The 19,053-nt window shown below is 34.4% G+C and overlaps 1 protein-coding gene and 1 pseudogene across 1 annotated transcript; both read left to right on the forward strand.

Annotated features, from left to right (window-relative positions):
* The first annotated feature begins 4,474 nt into the window (after nt 1–4,474).
* Nucleotides 4,475–9,250, forward strand: LOC133189605 (RNA demethylase ALKBH5-like). Its single transcript, XM_061324988.1, has 3 exons — nt 4,475–5,195; nt 5,370–5,450; nt 5,660–9,250. Exons 1-3 carry the CDS (start codon nt 4,495–4,497, stop codon nt 6,006–6,008), a joined length of 1,131 nt encoding a protein of 376 aa, XP_061180972.1. The 5' UTR covers nt 4,475–4,494; the 3' UTR covers nt 6,009–9,250.
* Nucleotides 9,251–14,257: 5,007 nt separating this feature from the next.
* LOC133189694 (uncharacterized) lies at nt 14,258–14,949 on the forward strand (annotated as a pseudogene).
* The last annotated feature ends 4,104 nt before the right edge of the window (nt 14,950–19,053 follow it).

The raw sequence follows: 19,053 nt of genomic DNA on the forward strand, positions 1-19,053 counted from the left end.
TTCTATATTCCTACACATCTCGCAGACAACTGTTTGCATGCGTATTAAGAGAAGTCAACAGTCTACTTGTGAAAATCCAGGATATAGGCAGATGCAGCTTGGGGCTTTGCTGGCCATGTATTAAAAATTCTTGTCAAATTTGAAAATATTTTTCTCTCCTCTTGGAAAAAAGCAGGCAAACTATTTGCATGGGTATAATGAGCAATTAGCCTTCAACCAAATTTGTGAAATCCATGACCCTTGGTAGAGGACTAGAAGGACTGTTGGTTTAACATTGAAAATATATTGCATATTTAAAAATATTGTTTCCTGGAAATCTAATTACAATATGTTTAAATTATTTTTCGAGGAATTAGCCTTATGTTCAATTGTGAAATTCATGTTCCGAGGATAAGATTTCAGCCCCCGGGGTGGGCTAAGTTAGTCATGTATTGAGAATAAAAAGCGTAATAACGCCTTTTTAAAAGGCTTAATAACGCCTTTGGAAAGGCGTAATAACGCCCTTTTTCGCGTTTTTTTCGCGTTATTACGCCTTTTCTGAAGGCGTTATAACGCCTTTTATAACGCCTTTTTGCGTTATTACGCCTTTTTGAAAGGCGTTATAACACCTTTTAATTTTTTTTTTTTCTCCATAGATTGATCTCAGAAAGCTTTCGTAACTATATCTGTTACGTTACAAAATAAATTTTTGAAAAATGTTGGAATAAACAGATGAAGTAAGACATAGAATCGTATAGTAATAGGCAGTAACTCCAAGGGTTATTTGTGAGCTATAGGACAACAAATTACGTATATTTATTCCGGAGTATATCTTCCTCCCTACCCCCTTTTCTTGCATGTCTAGCTTTGAGGGTGGATCAACAATTTCACAATAAAATTGATAAATATTCAACATTATCAATAATCATGAACTTTTTATGGACGCCGTTTCAGTATATTAATTTTCTGGATGGACAGTTTTGATGTCGATCGATCAGTGTTGTTACTTTCTCACTGATCACTGATGTTATCGGGGGGAGGAGGGGGGGGGGGGCTGAATATGTTTATCGCCAAACCCCCTAACTGTCACTTTCGGGAACGTAAACGAATGCTATTATGACCACAGGTGCTTGAGGACAGGACCCCCCCCCCCCCCCCGATATAGACCCCTGGGCCTTTTCGACTTTTCTCTCATAAATTATCTTTCATTGACATATTTGTGATATAATCTATACCAACAATTCGAAAAATTACCTAAAACAAACATTTTATAAAATCTACCCCACTCTATATATATAAATCTATATTTATATATATATAGGGTAGGGTAGTAATTTTTATAAAATGTTTGTTTAAGTCAATTTTCCGAATTGATTATATAGAGATTACATCATAAATGAGTCATCCATATATAATACATGACAAAAAAGTCGAACACGCCCGGGGGTCTATATCGGGGGGGGGGGGGGGGGGGTCCTGTCCTCGAGCACCTGTGATTATGACGTCATTTTTTTTTACATGCTGAAAATCTACTTGTAATCAAATGCCGAGAAATTTTTACGGTCCAGTTCAAGAATGCGTCAAAAATAAATAACAATTAAACGTGATCTATTGTATCTATCATATTTTGTGTGAAATCAGTATGTACTTTTTTCCTTTATGCGCTATTCCATTCCATCGATACCTCCGACATATGCGTAAATTGATATGATCATTTTCATATGTCATTCATATTTATTACGGCCTTTGCCAAAGGATTAACATGATTGACATACCATATATAATGAATACGGCTTAAATATTTTATGTTTCCTGTCAGTTTAATTGCCCTAATATGTTTGAGATAACGTAGCGTGACGTTACTGGTTACATACCATACGTTTAATAACTCTGCACTCCCCCCCCCCCTTTTCTTTTTTAGATGCACACATGTAAATAAGTTCACCTTTAAGTCTACTTTGTACGAAAGCCTATTAGGATCAAACTACGGTAAAAAAAAAAATTAAAAGGCGTCATAACGCCTTTTCGAAAGGCGATATAACGCGAAAAAAGGCGTTATTACGCCTTTCCAAAAGGCGTTATTACGCCTTTCTAAAAGGCGTTATTACGCCTTTTGAAAAGGCGTTATTACGCCTTTCTAAAAGGCGTTATTACGCCTTTTTAAAAGACATTAATACGCCTTTCAAAAAGGCGTTATTATGCCTTTTGAAGGGCCATTATCATGTCTTTGACAGGCCCGTGCTTTTAAAGTGGGGGGGGGTGTCCCATGAAATTGACATGCAAACAAAAAAACAAGAAACCCCCCTCCCCCCCCCCCCCCCGAAAAAAAATAAACTGCCTAAACTTGAGGGGAAACTTTTTCAAATTTTTTGGTAAAACTTTTTTTAAATGCAATGACTTGCCCGAGTTTAACCATACTGCAACAAAATGTTAAGGGACCAAGCAATCAATAAATGATTTTTTATATTTAAACTATAGCAAGACTATTCTCCCAAAAATTGGGGTGGGGGACCCCCCCCCCCTACTCACATTCGTACTACCGGCCTGTTTGAAAAGGAGTTGTATCCAAAAATGGAAAGGCGTTATTTTAAAATAGTAAATATATGAAAGATTGAACCAAAACCATCTTTATTAATGCAATATTTAGATTATAGTTTTAATATTATAAATTATGTTATAAATTATAGTATTTTCTATATTCCTGCACATCTCGCAGACAGTTGTTTGCATTTTGCATGCATATTAAGAGAAGTCAACACTCTACTTTTGAAAATCCAGGATATAGGCAGAACCAGCTTTGGGCTTTGCTAGCCACATATTAAAAATTCATGTCAAATTTGAAAATTTTTTCTCTCCTCTTGGTACAAAACAGGCAAAGTATTTGCATAGGTATAATGAGCAATTAGCCTTCAACAAAATTTCTGAAATCCATACACCTTGGTAGAAGCGTCTGGCATCAGCGAAGGACTAAGTTGGTTTAACACTGAAAATATTTTACACATTTAAAAATCTTTTTTCCTAGAAATCTAATTATAATCAGCTCCCAGGGTGGGCTAAGTAAGTCATGTATTGAAAAAAAAAGGCGTAATAACGCCTTTTAGAAAGGCGTAATAACGCCTTTTGGAAAGGCGTAATAACGCGTTATTACGCCTTTTTTCGCGTTATATAACGCCTTTTGAAAAGGCGTTATAATGCCTTTTAAATTTTTTTTTTTACCGTAGTTTGATCCTAATAGGCTTTCGTAACTTTGGACTACTTGTCATGGAAAGTGAATATTGAATTGAAGTTTCCTTTCGTATTTGCTATATAGGTCTATATTTTATACATTGGTACTATATAGATATTTGAGAAAGTGTTTTCATACTTTTCCCGCGAAAATTGTGTTTTTCGAAGTGCACTCTGGGAAATATTTAGATTATAGTTTTAATATTATAAATTATGTTATAAATTATAGTATTTTCTATATTCCTGCACATCTCGCAGACAGTTGTTTGCATTTTGCATGCATATTAAGAGAAGTCAACACTCTACTTTTGAAAATTGTGTTTTTCGAAGTGCACTCTGGGAAATATTTAGATTATAGTTTTAATATTATAAATTATGTTATAAATTATAGTATTTTCTATATTCCTGCACATCTCGCAGACAGTTGTTTGCATTTTGCATGCATATTAAGAGAAGTCAACACTCTACTTTTGAAAATTGTGTTTTTCGAAGTGCACTCTGGGAAATATTTAGATTATAGTTTTAATATTATAAATTATGTTATAAATTATAGTATTTTCTATATTCCTGCACATCTCGCAGACAGTTGTTTGCATTTTGCATGCATATTAAGAGAAGTCAACACTCTACTTTTGAAAATCCAGGATATAGGCAGAACCAGCTTTGGGCTTTGCTAGCCACGTATTAAAAATTCATGTCAAATTTGAAAATTTTTTCTCTCCTCTTGGTACAAAACAGGCAAAGTATTTGCATAGGTATAATGAGCAATTAGCCTTCAACAAAATTTCTGAAATCCATACACCTTGGTAGAAGCGTCTGGCATCAGCGAAGGACTAAGTTGGTTTAACACTGAAAATATTTTACACATTTAAAAATCTTTTTTCCTAGAAATCTAATTATAATCAGCCCCCAGGGTGGGCTAAGTAAGTCATGTATTGAAAAAAAAGGCGTAATAACGCCTTTTAGAAAGGCGTAATAACGCCTTTTGGAAAGGCGTAATAACGCGTTATTACGCCTTTTTTCGCGTTATATAACGCCTTTTGAAAAGGCGTTATAATGCCTTTTAAATTTTTTTTTTTACCGTAGTTTGATCCTAATAGGCTTTCGTAACTTTGGACTACTTGTCATGGAAAGTGAATATTGAATTGAAGTTTCCTTTCGTATTTGCTATATAGGTCTATGTTTTATACATTGGTACTATATAGATATTTGAGAAAGTGTTTTCATACTTTTCCCGCGAAAATTGTGTTTTTCGAAGTGCACTCTGGGAAATACGGAAAATGTGCCAAGATGGCTGAAAACTTCAAGGATTTACGTCTGAAGCTCCAATCTCCACACAGTCACAACTCGTCAAGGTACAGCAAGGACAGAAAGTCTGACAAATCTAGAAGAGATTCAAATGGCACGTACAAGTCAAAGTCACGCTACCGTGAATCTGACAACAGTTGGCATAATGCCGACGAGTTAAGTAAGGTACACGCCGGAATCAAGCAACGTCGATTGTTTACAGATGATCAGTGCGAAGAAATCGAGAAGAAAATAAACGAAACAGTCAAAATAGCAGAGAAAGGAACATATAAACAACACACAGTCGACAGGGCACCACTGAGAAACAAGTATTTCTTTGGCGAGGGTTATACTTATGGGTCTCAGCTGGAGAAGAAGGGTCCTGGGATGGAAAGACTGTACCCCAAAGGTGAAGTGGATGAAATCCCGGACTGGATACATGAACTGGTCATTAAGCCTCTGTACGACGCTAAAATCGTACCAGAAGGGTTTGTTAATAGTGCTGTTATAAACGATTACATGCCAGGCGGTTGCATTGTGTCCCACATAGATCCACCCCATATTTTTGACCGCCCCATTGTTTCAGTGTCTTTTTTCAGTGACAGTGCTCTCTGTTTTGGTTGTAAGTTTTCTTTCAGGCCAATCAGAGTTTCTCCACCTGTTCTATGTTTGCCAATTGACAGAGGATGTGTCACAATGATCAGGTAATTTTGAAAATGGAAAACTTGTTAAATGTCTAAGATGTATGAAGAATGTATTGTATAAGGTTTGAAACATTTTTGCAACAATCATGAGCACACTCTGCTGTCATATACATTAGTTTAATTTGTACTGTGACACGTATTATGATCATTGTCAGTTTGTTACATTTTATACAGTGGATATGCTGCAGATGACATCACACACTGTATTCGTCCACAAGATGTTGTGCAAAGAAGAGCAGTCATTATTTTGCGAAGGTAATATTAGATAATGGGAATTAATGAATAAAAGTTATTTCACTAGTAAGATTAATATAAGGTAAAGATTAACTCTAGAATAGATCATTTTAATTTTATCATGTTTTTTAAGGTTGTAAGTAAGTTTAATGATTTCGGAATCAGGTATTGATTTATCAATATTTATGGTATAAAGGATGGTTTTTAACAACCCATACATGTATTTTTAGAGTTTTCCCAGATGCCCCTAGACTAGGAACACCATCAGAAAAACAGATCTCTCGGAAACGTAAGCGCAGCAGATCAGAGTCTGCATCTGATTTGGAAGATGACCATCACAAAAAAAGTAGGAGAACGGTATCAATACAGAGGAGCAAACATCACTCCAGTAGTCAGCATTCTAATGGTCATCAGTCATCAAAAGCACGGAAAAAAGAGAGTCACTCACACACAGCCAGTAAAACCAGCGACAGTCAGGAAAGCAGTGAAGAGGAGGAGGAGCCAGTTTTAACACCAAAAAAGAGCATTCGACAGGTTCGAGTGTCACGTATGTCTCGACACAGGAAACTCTGTTGGTAGATTGACTTCTGAAGATAAATCTTGTTGCTTTTGGTTGCCAAAGTATACACATTGTACATGTGTTGCTGATATTTTTTTTTTTTTTTTTGTTGAAGTAGTTTTTTATAAAGAAGATTCTGTCAGAAGAAAGTATTTACTCTGTCAGAGTCACACTTGTGTACAGTTTACATCACAGGCATGATTTTTTTTGTTTTTGTTTTTTTTTTTTTTTGCGTGAAGTTCATTTAAATCCCAAAGATTGGGTTGAAAAAAATTTTATTGTCATTAGTAAAGGTATATAGATGTATGTACACATTACAATAATTGTCATTTTTCAATTGTATTTACAAGATGTTTTTGCATCACTTCACAAGATCTGAGTGATCATAAGAAGTAAAATCTCATAGAAAGTATGCAATCTGTATTAGCATTTAAAATAAATAGGTGGCGTCACATAATTTAAATCACTTCAAAGCTTTCATTTTACTGTTTTTTACTGCATTTTTTTCCCAAATACACCATGATGTGCTGATGGGTGAAGTTCATGTTTTAAAAGGTGAAAATTGAGATTTTGCTGTAATGCAATTGAAATCATGATGAAAGATAGAAGATTTTTTGGAATGAATTTAATAAATGGATACATTTGTATCTGTTGTTATTTAAAAAGTTTTAAAGTGTAAAAAGGGAACATTTTCTGGACACAAGCTTTTAAGAAAATGAATGTTTTTGGGGGATTTTCTATATTGGATTTAAATAGTTATGATCTTAGTTGTGCTTATTACTACATTAGTCTTCCTACTGAGTATTGAGTACACATACACTTTGTAAATATATACAGATCAGATAATAAAATTTATAGTGCTGCCTTTCATTCATTACTGAGCGTACTTAACCCATAACTTGGTCCTCATACAGTCAATCAGTTCTATAGGTATCTGTTACAGAAGTTTTGTATGAAATGCTTTATTTCTATTGTATAGTTTTTACCTACACAGTTATCATATTTTAGATATAAGGTTGTTTTTTTAATGTAAAAATGTTGAAAAGATAAAAAAAAAAATAGAATTGATTGATTGATTTGAAAAGAATCCCTTTAGTAAGCATTGTAATCATTTACTTAGAACACTATGTGTATAGTTTATCAATGTTTTTGGTTAGGGATTATATGAAGCAACTTTCTATTTCAGTATACTGATTGTGTTCATAGAAAAGTACTCAATGGGTCCCCCTCCCTAATAACTTACCCATGAAGTTAAAGTCCTGTGTAAAAAATGTAGATATGGTAATAGTACCATTATTTAGAAATATTGATTGATTTTAAGAACATTTAAATATACAGATGCAGCTGTTGTTCTTATTTTAACAGAATCAACAAGATATAGTTCTCCAGGCCATCTTTAAAAAATTGTTTGTTTGCCCTCTCCTGACCGACTGGCTAAAAATGACCCCATTTAAAACTTTTTTTAAAAAAATTTAATTTTAATAAATTTTGAAAATTAAGCATTAATATTGAAATTTTCTGGAAAAAAAATTCCCACCTACCTACCAACCCATTTGGGAGAGAGCAAACAAACATTATTTTAAAGATAGCCTCAGTCATTGCATGTTCATATGATGGAATGTTTATTTTTCCCCAAACACAAAAATCAAACCATTAATATTTTTTATACTTCATTTGTATCACGGCATTGAAAATTGTATTTTGATTGCTTGCTCTGTTACTATACACTGATGTGTGATTTAGGGTTTATTTCACCACAGAAATGAGAATCGCTAGGGTGTGAAGCTATCATATGTGTCTATGCTTACAAATTCTTGTGTCCTTATCTACATGATGAAACTGAAGGCTTGCGACAAAGACCTTCAGTACAACTTGTATGTTTATAATCAGTAAGTACTGCATTGTATATATTCATTTTGTGAGAAAATTGGGTTAAGGGAAACGGCAACATGGAAAAGTTTTTTTGTTTTTAATTTTTTTGTGCATTTCCAAGAAAAAAGTTTTGAAATGTAAAGTGCTATACCTCAATTGGATCTTGCCCTAGTCATTTCAGTTAATTTCATTAAAATTGCTTTGAATTTGGAATTAATCATTCATTCCATGTTCTTAGTAAGAAATTAAAATTTCTACAATGAGTAAAATTCAAATTCAGTCAACTGACCTATGAAGAGAAGTAAATGAACATTTATGCTTTGAAGTAATTACATGTAGTTTACATAATCTATTGTTAGTTTCTTTGTTTTGTTTTTATGCCCCCATGTAATCGAAGATTCAGGGACATATAGTTTTTGCTCTGTCCGTCTGTCTTTCTGTTTGTCTGTGCACAAAAACTTTGACCTTTCTCATAACTTTTGACCAAACTTCAACTTTGGCCATAGCCTTGAGTGGTTGCTGCTGGGGCTTTCATACTTCACATGTGTATACCTTGAGATAAGACCCTCCCTTGGGTACAAATATTTTTTACCTTGACCTTAGAGTTTGACCTACTTTTGAAAAATTTTACCTTGGTTATAACTTTTTGGTTGGTGCTGGGGCATATATCACATGCGTTTGTGGCAAGAACTTTCTTTGGGTACCAACAATGTTGACCTTGGAGTTATCCTACTTTTGAACACTTAAACTTTGGCCCTAACTTTTGAACACTTGGCGCTTAGCTTTCATATTTCACCGATGTATTTCTTGTGACAAGACCTTAAGTACCAATATTAATTAACTCATGACCTTGAGCTGGAAGATTCACCTACTTGTGAAAAAACTTTTATCTTGAATATATTTTCTGAATGATGCTGCAAGGGCCTTCATATTTCACAGGTTTATTTCTTGTGATAAGACCTTTCTTCAGGTACCATCATTTTTTATCTCTTGACCTTAGAGTTTGACTTGCATTTGAGAAACTTTGACCGTCGCTATGAGCTGCGGTACGTGGGTATCAGTGTTTTACAAACACACAGTGTTATCATAATGATATTGAAGTCTCTGTTCAGGTATAATCAGACTGAAAAGCAGAAAGTACAAAATTTGTTTTAGAAAGAATAAACAATTTTAAAAGCTGGTGAATATAGAACATTGTAAATAATAATGACTCAAATTTTTGTGTTAATCTTTGATGTTGAAAAAGTCATAAACTTATAATAGTCATGTTTAATCAATTTTTTGATTTTCTTTGTTGACCATGCTAAATATGTTTTAATTTGTACGGTGATTTAAGATTCTGTTGTCGTTTGTGAAGTATTATTGCAGAATAAAAGCGTTTTGGACTTCACTGTCTTGAAGCAACTTTATGAAACTAAATTTACAGCACTACAAATAGCTGGTTTTTACGAAAGCCTATTAGGACCAATCTGTGGATGAAAAAAAATTAGGGCGTAATATCGCCTTTTCAAAAGGCATGTTGACGCAAAAAAGCGTAATAACGCGAAGTGAAAAGGCGTTATAATGCCATTAACGACGTAATAACACGAAAAAAGGCGTTATAAGGCGAAATAACCCCAATAAAGGCGTAATAACGCTAAAAAGGCCTTATTACTTCCCAATTAGCAGTCATATGCCTTTTAACAGTGACAGGTCCATATTTTTGAAAGGGGGTGGCAGCGTCCAAAAAGTTGACAAGCCCCTCCCCCCCCCTCCAAAAGAAAATGCCTAAACTTGAAAATCCTATATCTGGGTGGGGGGATCTATTTAAAACTTTCGGCCATACTGTAGCAAAATGTGCAGGCTCTAAGCAGCCAACAATTTTTTTTTTGTATTTAAACCACAGCAAGACTAGTCTCTCTCTCTCTCCCCCCCCCCCTCCCCCGTACTACCAGCCTGTTTGAAAAGGCGTTATAGCGAAAAATGGAAAGGCGTTATTTTATCTTAATAATGACAGGAATGATTGAATCAAAGCCATCTTTATTCATGCAATATAAAAATATTTTCTATACTCCTGCGCATCTCTCAGACAACTGTTTGCATGCGTGTGCAAGATCCATTATGACGTCAAAATAGATTTTAAACTTAATTTTTTCCCCTTACTTTACGGACATAATGGAAATATGTCTAGAAAATGATTTATTTTCATGGAATTCAATTTAAAATAATGTCAAAAGTAACCCCGGTACATATATTCAATTTAATATCATTTTGAAGATGATGTCAAGAAGATACGAAAAACTGTTTTCTGAGAAATGGTGGTCAGTATTGTCGGATACATTTCCTTTTTCTGAGGTGGAAAAAAAACTTCCATATATAAACCGCTTTTTTCTTCGTTTTTTATTGAAAATGACAGTTTAAAGTATCTTTTTTCATTGAGTTTACCTAAAAATTATGTACCGATACACCTAATTTCACCAAGCTATATTTGTAAAGGCTCATTAAAATATCTGTTTTGTATCTCTTCGTAATATACAACAAATTAATCATAATTATCATTATATTATGATTTTTAAATTGTTTTTAAAATGTCTAAGTAGATAAGACCCCCCCCCCCCCAAAAAAAAATGCGGTATTGGTGATGCTAGTGATTTCCAATAAGATTATAACGTAAATAACATCCCCTGGTATCTCGCACAAATACCTGGTAAGGTACCTTAATTTTTTGTAAGGGAATGTTAAAGGAGCATAGTTCAATGACAAATTCTTGGAAAAAGTTATATATTATTGAGGAATGTGTCGTCTGACCTTAAGAGAAGTCAACACTCTACCCGTGACTAGGATTTTGGCAGATGCAGCTTTGCTGGTCATGTATTAAAAATTCATTTCAACTTTGAAAATATTTTTGTCTCCTCTTGGAAAAAAACGGGCAAACTGTTGATATGGGTATAATGAGCAATTAGCCTTCAACCAAAATTATGAAATCCGTGACCCTTGGTGTAGGAGTCTGGCATCAGAGAAGGACTAAGTTGCTTTTCAGTTACAATTACACAAATGTGAGGAATTTTTTAAGACAGCCATTGAGACCAGAACTATTATTTTTGATAGCTTTAAGATTCCTCTCAATAGGGTAGTACAAGATGTCCATGTTAATAACTTTCGTTACAAAATGATTGATTTTTGCAAAAACAATGATATTTATATTGTAAATGGCCGTGTTGGCAGTGATAAATATGTAGGAGGTTTAACTTGCAAAGGTAGTAGCACAGTGGATTATGTGGTTGCCACAGCACCTATGTTTGAAATTATTCCAGATTTTGATATCACTGACTTCTGTAACTTGTATTCGGACGTACATAATCCTGTTTCATTTTCTATCTTACCAGCCTTTTTAACAGAACACAGGTGTGAAGGTACTGTTGAAAATCAGTCACGTGTAAAACTATGGTCACCAGATCAAGCAAAACATTTTTCAGAGAATGTGGATATACCTAAGGTCAAGGACATAGAAAATGAGTTCTTTACTAATGTTGCTTGTTTCCGTACTACTGGTCAAAATATCTACACTATAAATGATGTTACTAATAAGCTATGTGGTATATTTTTAAACACAGCTAAATCAACATTTGGTTCAGTCGAAATTTTAAGAAAAATAATTGTAAAAACAAATGCAATAAACCCTGGTTCAGTAAAGAGTGCAAAACGGCTAGAAAGAAATATCATTTAACAAAGCGATTAAATAGTAAAAATTCTTGTTTAGAAAATAAAGCTAATCTTCAATTAGAAAGCAAAAGCTATAAAAAGATACTGGATTCATGTATAAAAGATTATAGAAAAGGCATGACAAAAAACTTGAAATCACTACGCTCTACAAATACTCGAGATTACTGGAAAATTTTAAATGGTCCAAATATGTCAAATAAATGTGCTGTAGATATTAATGCTATGTTTGATTTTCTTAAGGGCATCAATGAAGGTTATGATAATGACATAGAAGATGATGATACTTTAAGGTTCCCAACAGACAGCCATGAATGAGATGATTTTTTGAACTTTGAGATAAGTGAGGAAGAAATTTTATTTGCAGTAAAAAAAAATGAAAAATAATAAGGCCGCAGGCTACGATCAATTGCTAAACGAACATATTCCCACTCTCTACCATCGGCTCATACATTCACCTCTGTCGTTGGCTCGCGTATACCACAGTGATGAGCACGAGAAATAGTGCGTTTCTTTTAATTCATTATAATTAAATGTCTGAGCTAATGATAGTCCTTAAGGATGGATATTAATTTACAAAATAGATCTTAAACTATTAGTTTAATTTGAAATAATCCTTGAACTGTTATGTTTTTAACATTATGTCAAAAATCTTGACGCGAGCCCATTGCAGAGGTGTCTGAGAGAGGAACGAACGACAACTCTGCATAGGAGATTGACATATTTCGTCAACAGTATCCATACTTTTGCCTGTATGCAAAAAAATGTTTAATTTGATTTTTGATAGTGGAGTCATTCCACACGAATGGCTCACAGGTATTGTCAAACCGATTTTCAAAAATAAAGGCGACCCAACAAATCCAGAAAATTATCGTCCAATAACACTTTTAAGTTGTCTTGGTAAGCTTTTTACCTCCATTTTATGTAAACGTTTGGAATGCTATGTAGAGAATTTAAACCTTATAGGTGAAAGTCAAACCGGCTTCAGGAAAGGGTATTCTACCCTAGATAATATACTGACTTTACATTTTCTTACAAACATGGTTATGTCTTTCAAAAAGAAACTTTTCTGTCCTTTTGTTGACTTTAAACAGGCATTCGACACGGTGTGGAGAAATGGGCTTTGGTACAAATTGTTAAAAATGGCATTAGTGGTAAATGTTTTACATTTATAAAAACTATGTATAATGGAGTTAAGTCCCTTGTGACTATGAATGGTCTTTCATCTGAGTTTTACAACTGTAACATTGGTGTACGCCAAGGAGAAAATCTATCGCCTCTCTTGTTTTCTATGTACATGTATATGGTTTATGGCGAAACGGGTCGCTTCCTTTGTATATAACGGTGTATATAAGAATGATATCACATTGGGCAAAATTACTGGTAAGCCCTGAAATAAGATTGTTTATGTTACATATAAGCATTTATTTGAACACTTTTGTTCAGGAAGTCATAGGAACCCTTGGATTTTATGTATTAAGAATATACTTGATACTTGTGGCTTCTCAAATATATGGAATGAACAGGCCTTTTTAAATATAAAATGGCTAAAAACTATAGTTGAACAACGTCTTAAAGATCAGTACATACACAAATGACAAATGCGCGATTCGTCTAAAGGTCAAATGTATAGTATCTTCAAAACAGAATTTGGATTTGAAAAATATTTAGACTTACTACCTAAAAAATTTAGAACAATTTAGGAATGACTCTAATTCTTGGCCAAATTATTTTTAATTAAATTAAGAACAGCAAATCATCGTCTCCCATTTGAGACTGGGAGATGGTTTGGTATTCCCAAAAATGATAGACTTTGTAATATCTGTAATAATGGACAAATAGCAGATGAGTATCTCTATATTTTAGAATGTCAATTTTTCTCAGAATGCAGAAAAAAGTATCTAGCTAGTAAATATTGTAGTAGACCAAATTTCTACAAATTCTCAGAATTGTTGTCAACTGCTGAATCCAAGGTATTTATTAATCAAACTATGCAGCTACATGGATAGGGTATATGAACAAGTCTGTCCTCCATAATTATTCTCTTTTTTTTTGTAACTTTATAATTTGAATATATTTCCGCCATTTCACGTGCATCTTATATATTGTTTTTTGTATATATTGTACATAGAACTTCATGTACCATTAATTGGTTTGAGTGAATAAATTGAACTTGAACTTGCTTTAACATTGAAAATACATGAGAAATTAGCCCTATACCAAATTGTGAAATTTATGTCCCGGGGGTCAGCATTTCAGCCTCCGGGATGGGCTAAGTTAGTCATGTATTGAAAATAAAAGGCGTAGTATCGTCTTTTGGAAAAATGTAAAAACACCTTTTTAATAACGCTTTTTGGAAAGGCGTAATATCTCCTATTGAAAAGGCATGATTCAATATAATTAAAATCAAAGCGGATCAAACATCTAATTTTGATTATATTGGGCGTAATTATGCCTTTTGAAAAAGCGTAATAACGCCTTTCAAAAAGCGCAAATAATGCTCTTAATTTTTTCCCCTCCATAGATTGATCCTAAATTTATTTCTTTACGTTTTTAGCTTCGGTAATTTTCGTATCTTAAGAATACTGGTTTTTCATGCACGAGCGATTTAGCGCTCACTATAAATACATTTGCCGGGCAATGTTCGATTAATGCGACGTTCGTTACAAAGAATCGCAGTAGTTTTTGTGTCTTTGGCATGTCTACAGAATCTTCAAGTACAACTTCTAATAGAGATGTTCCTCGAGAACTACAGACAGAGACTAACTCCAATTCTGGACAGGATTTTGATGTTATTGACGCTGTCAGTCTATTCAACAGCAGGTTAGACGCCGCTCTTGAAAAGCAAAAAAAACTATTATTCTTTCTGAAGTTCAAGATAAACTTAAACCAGCAAACACAATTGAGTTCAGTGGAGAAGGAAACAAAATACAGTTTCATTTCTATGAGGCAAGACTGCGAGGTTTAGAGCTATTGTCACAAAAACTCATATCTGGCGATTTTAGCGGTGTCACAGATTTAATTTCCTCCGAGAAAGAGGCCATTCGTCAACGAAACAAGTTATTACGAATAGCTGATAAACATGGTTGGGACACCGTTAATAAGGAGTACGAGGATTCTGATATTGCTGACAATAGCGAGGATGCCGCCAGACTGCGCTCCGCTATTTCAAGAGCCGCCAACAAGAAGCGGAAATCTCCATACGACAGACCGGTTTTCCCTAAAACTTCAGGAGTGTTCGATGGTTTGTCCTCTAGGCAGCTTTTTCTCGACAGTTCAAAATTCAACTACCGGCAGCAATTCGACCCTAGATTCGTTTCGCCCAGTCCGGCCAATTACAGAAAACCTCTTCAAACACAGGTCGAAAACATCGTCTGCCACTACTGCTGACTCGCGGGCCACTTTGCAAGATTCTGCCCGTATACCCAGCAACTACAGTTCACAAATCCCCAGAGAACCCAAACAACAGCACTTGTTCCAACATAAACAGCAGACCAGCAGTGAAGTTGAGTATGATAGTCATTTATTAGATCAGAAATCTGACTTTGATTTAAAATCTAACATTTCAGTTAAAGATCGTTTAAAAAACTCTTTTGAATTTTGGAAGAATGTTATAAAACCAGACGATTATATTTTAAATGTTATCAGATTTGGTTATAGGATAGAATTTATTACATTTCCTGAAGTTGTATTTTTGTTTAACAACAAATCAGCACTGCAGAGCACCCCTTTTGTTGAAAAGGCCATATTAGAATTGTTGAAAAAAGAGTTAGTGATTGAATGCTTTGAACCGCCCCATTGTGTAAATCCACTGACCGTTTCTGCGCCATTGAATAAAAAGCCAAGGTTGATTCTTGATCTTAGACATGTCAATGCATGCGTCTTAAAGAGAAAATTCAAATTCGAAGGGACTTCAGAGGGTCTCAATTTTGCCAAAAAAGGCTTATTTATGATCAAATTTGATTTAACAAGCGGATATCATCACGTAAACATTCATCCAGATTTTTACAAATACTTGGGGTTTTCTTGGAATTTCAATGGCTCAAAATGTTATTTTGTATTCACGGTCCTCCCCTTCGGCCTCAGCAGTGCGGGTTACATTTTTACTAAAGTATTAAGACCGTTAGTATTGCATTGGAGAACAAAAGCGTACGGATTTATTATGTATTTAGATGATGGCTGGGTTTGCGATTCAAAACAAAATTGTATTTTAATGTCACAGGACATTCAAAAAGACTTATTGCATGCTGGTTTTCTTGTTAATAAAGAAAAGAGCGTTTGGAATCCAATTCAAAAATTAGAGTGGCTCGGTTTTGAGTGGAATTTAGAAGTCGGGTTTATTGGTATTCCTCGACATAAATTAGAAAGTTTGTGCAGTAAGATAATTAAACTTATAGAAAAACAAAAAAATTCTGCCAGAGATCTCGCTTCAGTAGTAGGCAGTATTATTTCATTTAAGTTTGTCAAATAACAACTAGACAATTGTCAATGCTAATTGTAAATGCATCATGTTGGGATAAAAATATTAATATTTCACTTCCCGCGTGGTGTGAGCTAGAGTTTTGGTTAAAAAATAGCCTGTCAATTCCCGGCAGGGTTATTTCTCCATGGTATCGCATACCGGAACGCATTGCTTTTACTGACTTTTAGTGATTTTGCAGGCTGTGACGTGATGATAGATTCTACTAAAAAAGTTTTTCATGTTATGTGGGACGAATCAGACAGAGTTCAGAGTTCAACTTTTAGAGAACTTAAACAGTTGAAATGTTCATGAAATCTTTTGGTGGGGTTTTAGAAAATAAATTTGTAAAACTATACACAGACAATCAAAATGTCGTTAGAATTTCGCAGATCGGCAGCATGAATTCGGATTTACAAACTCTTGCTTTTTCTATATACACAAATTGTTTGATTAGAAATATCGATTTTTCTGTAGCCTGGGTTCCACGAGATCAAAACGTAGAAGCAGATTTTGTCAGCAAAGTTTTTGATTTTGACGATTGGGGTATAAGCAATCATATTTTTGCATTTTTCAATAAGGTTTGGGGATCTTACACTTGTGATAATTTTGCGAGTTGCAACAATTTCAAAGTGAAAAAATTCTATTCTTTGTTTTGGTCTCCTGGAACAAGCGGCGTCGACGCATTTGCGTTTGACTGGTCACAAGATTTGAATTGGATTGTTCCTCCCATTTATTTGATAGGGAGGACAATAAAACATTTATTAAATTGCGGGGCTAAGGGCACCTTAATTGTTCCTAAATGGAAATCAGCAGCTTTTTGGCCATCTTTGTTCGACAAGAATGGAAAGTTCTCGTGGTTTGTGAAAGATATGATAGAATATGAAAAACCAACAATTTTTTTCATTTCGGGTTCTGATAAAAGTAGCATATTTGCATCTCACAAATTTATCAGTAATGTTATAGCACTGAGATTGGATGCTTCGTAATTAAGTCACTGTAACAATGTACTATGTGCAATTAGCATGCTTTGATTGTGAAATATGGACAGATAGTACACAAAGGTTGACTGCTAGCCAGTGTACAATTTGCATGCGTATTGTAATGAAATAATTGGATGACTGTTATCCAATAAGGAGGACTGCTCTCCTAGATATGATTTGTTTACTTTGAATGACTGCAACTCAAATATAAGATTATAATTAACATAATATTCTGGTACTGACAATCATATAAATTGATGACTGCTTAAATTAAATCAAGGAGGACTGCTCTCCTGTTTTGATGTTGATTATAAAATGTTTTGTGTGTACGTGCATGTGTTATACTATCGTGGCTACATTTGGCTATGGTGCAAAATTGATTTGAATTTTAATGTGCATTATTGTTATATATTTCAGATATTGAAGAATTATCAAGGTCAATGGATAAATATTGAAAAGTTTAAACAAAATCACCATTTTAGTGATATAGTGGAGTCTTTGCCTAATATCGTGAGAAACGCAAAATCTCAATCCACGAACAAGAAGTACGACATATATTTCTCTAAATTCAGAGACTGGTGTTTGAAGCATTCCTTTACACATCTTCCGGCATCAGTATCTACCGTCGCTCTTTTTATGGGAGGTTTGGTGCAACAGAGGGTATCGACATCCGTTCTGGAAGCGTATTTCTACAGTATAAGCTGGACTCACGAATTTTCTTCAAGTTTGAATCCATGCGAGGACAAGTTTCTGAAACTAGTATTTGAAGGAGGAAGACGTATGTTATCAAAACCTATCAACAAAAAAGAACCTATCACTACAGATATATTACGTAAATTAATGGATGTTTCTTCCATGGATCCTTCAAATGTGCTGAAATTGAGATCGTTTGAGATGTGTTTATTGGGTTTTTCCGGATTCTTTAGATTCGGTGAATTATCAAATATTCGATTATGCGATATTAAATGGGAAAACGTTTACATCGATATCAACATTCCCAGAAGTAAAACAGATATCTATAGAAGAGGAAACTCAGTGATAATCGCAAAAACTGGAAATGATCTGTGTCCTGTGTTTTGGTTAAATAAATACATTGACATGTTAAAGATGGATAAGTCTTCTGACGATTATCTTTTTACAGCTTTAATCTTTGTAAAATCTCTCAATGTTTTCAAAGCTTCCAATAAATCCAAACCTCTGTCATATACAAGAGCTAGAGAAATATTGTTGTCATCTTTAAACGAAATTGGCCTTGACAGTTCTAAATATTCATTGCATAGTTTACGCAGCGGCGGAGTTACAGCCGCTTCTAATAATAATGTGTCAGATCGACTGCTTAAAGCTGACATGAACTCTTAAAAATGTGATATTTTCATCCTTGTACGACTTATTTAATTCCCGCACTCCCTTTTCCGCCATATTTCTTTCAGATTCGCTCACTTATTTTACCGGCTATATAAACCCTGATGCCTTTTTTACACTTGAGTGATTTTCTAGCCTGGCTGTCGGCATGTACACATCTCCGATAGCAAAGTTTTGGAACACGTCATGGACTGACCGAAAACGTAGGCCTGTATCTCCGATAAAGCAGTTTTGGAACATGCAATAAATCTAACAATCCTACCAAAACTAGGAATTTTACTGAAAACTGGAAAGGATATATAAATTTTGAATAATTTTGATGCAATGCATAAAAATCAAAACGGCAAATGCATGTTTGATATACATTACATATATATTTGAACAATAAAGAAGCGACCACATGTATTTTTTTTCCCCCCAAAAAAACAACAAACCACTGTACTGTTGAGCTTTATGCATGCTACACGGTATAAGCACATACTATGCAACTTACGCCTTGAAGTAATACATGCATGCCGAGAAAACGCGTCGAACGCTTTATACTCATCTGCCTGAAATACAGAGCTCGCTACAAGGATGTGCACATGTCGAAAGAATTACTTCCTATTTTCCTTTTATTGAAATATGCATCACAGAAGAAATAACTCCATTTATAACTCAACGGTAAACAAATTGTCACTAGCACTTGAA

Source organism: Saccostrea echinata, unplaced genomic scaffold (genome assembly GCF_033153115.1).
Source record: "Saccostrea echinata isolate AGI-Se365-2 ecotype Australia unplaced genomic scaffold, CSIRO_AGI_Sech_v1 ptg000019l, whole genome shotgun sequence".
Classification (NCBI taxonomy): Eukaryota; Metazoa; Mollusca; class Bivalvia; order Ostreida; family Ostreidae; genus Saccostrea; species Saccostrea echinata.

Excerpts from the sequence above, each read along its gene's own strand:
- LOC133189605 (XM_061324988.1), top strand. The coding sequence starts at position 4,495 with ATGGCTGAAAACTTCAAGGATTTACGTCTGAAGCTCCAATCTCCACAC. Across the intron at positions 5,196-5,369 it reads GGATGTGTCACAATGATCAG|TGGATATGCTGCAGATGACA; the intron begins GTAATTTTGAAA and ends CATTTTATACAG. Across the intron at positions 5,451-5,659 it reads GCAGTCATTATTTTGCGAAG|AGTTTTCCCAGATGCCCCTA; the intron begins GTAATATTAGAT and ends ATGTATTTTTAG.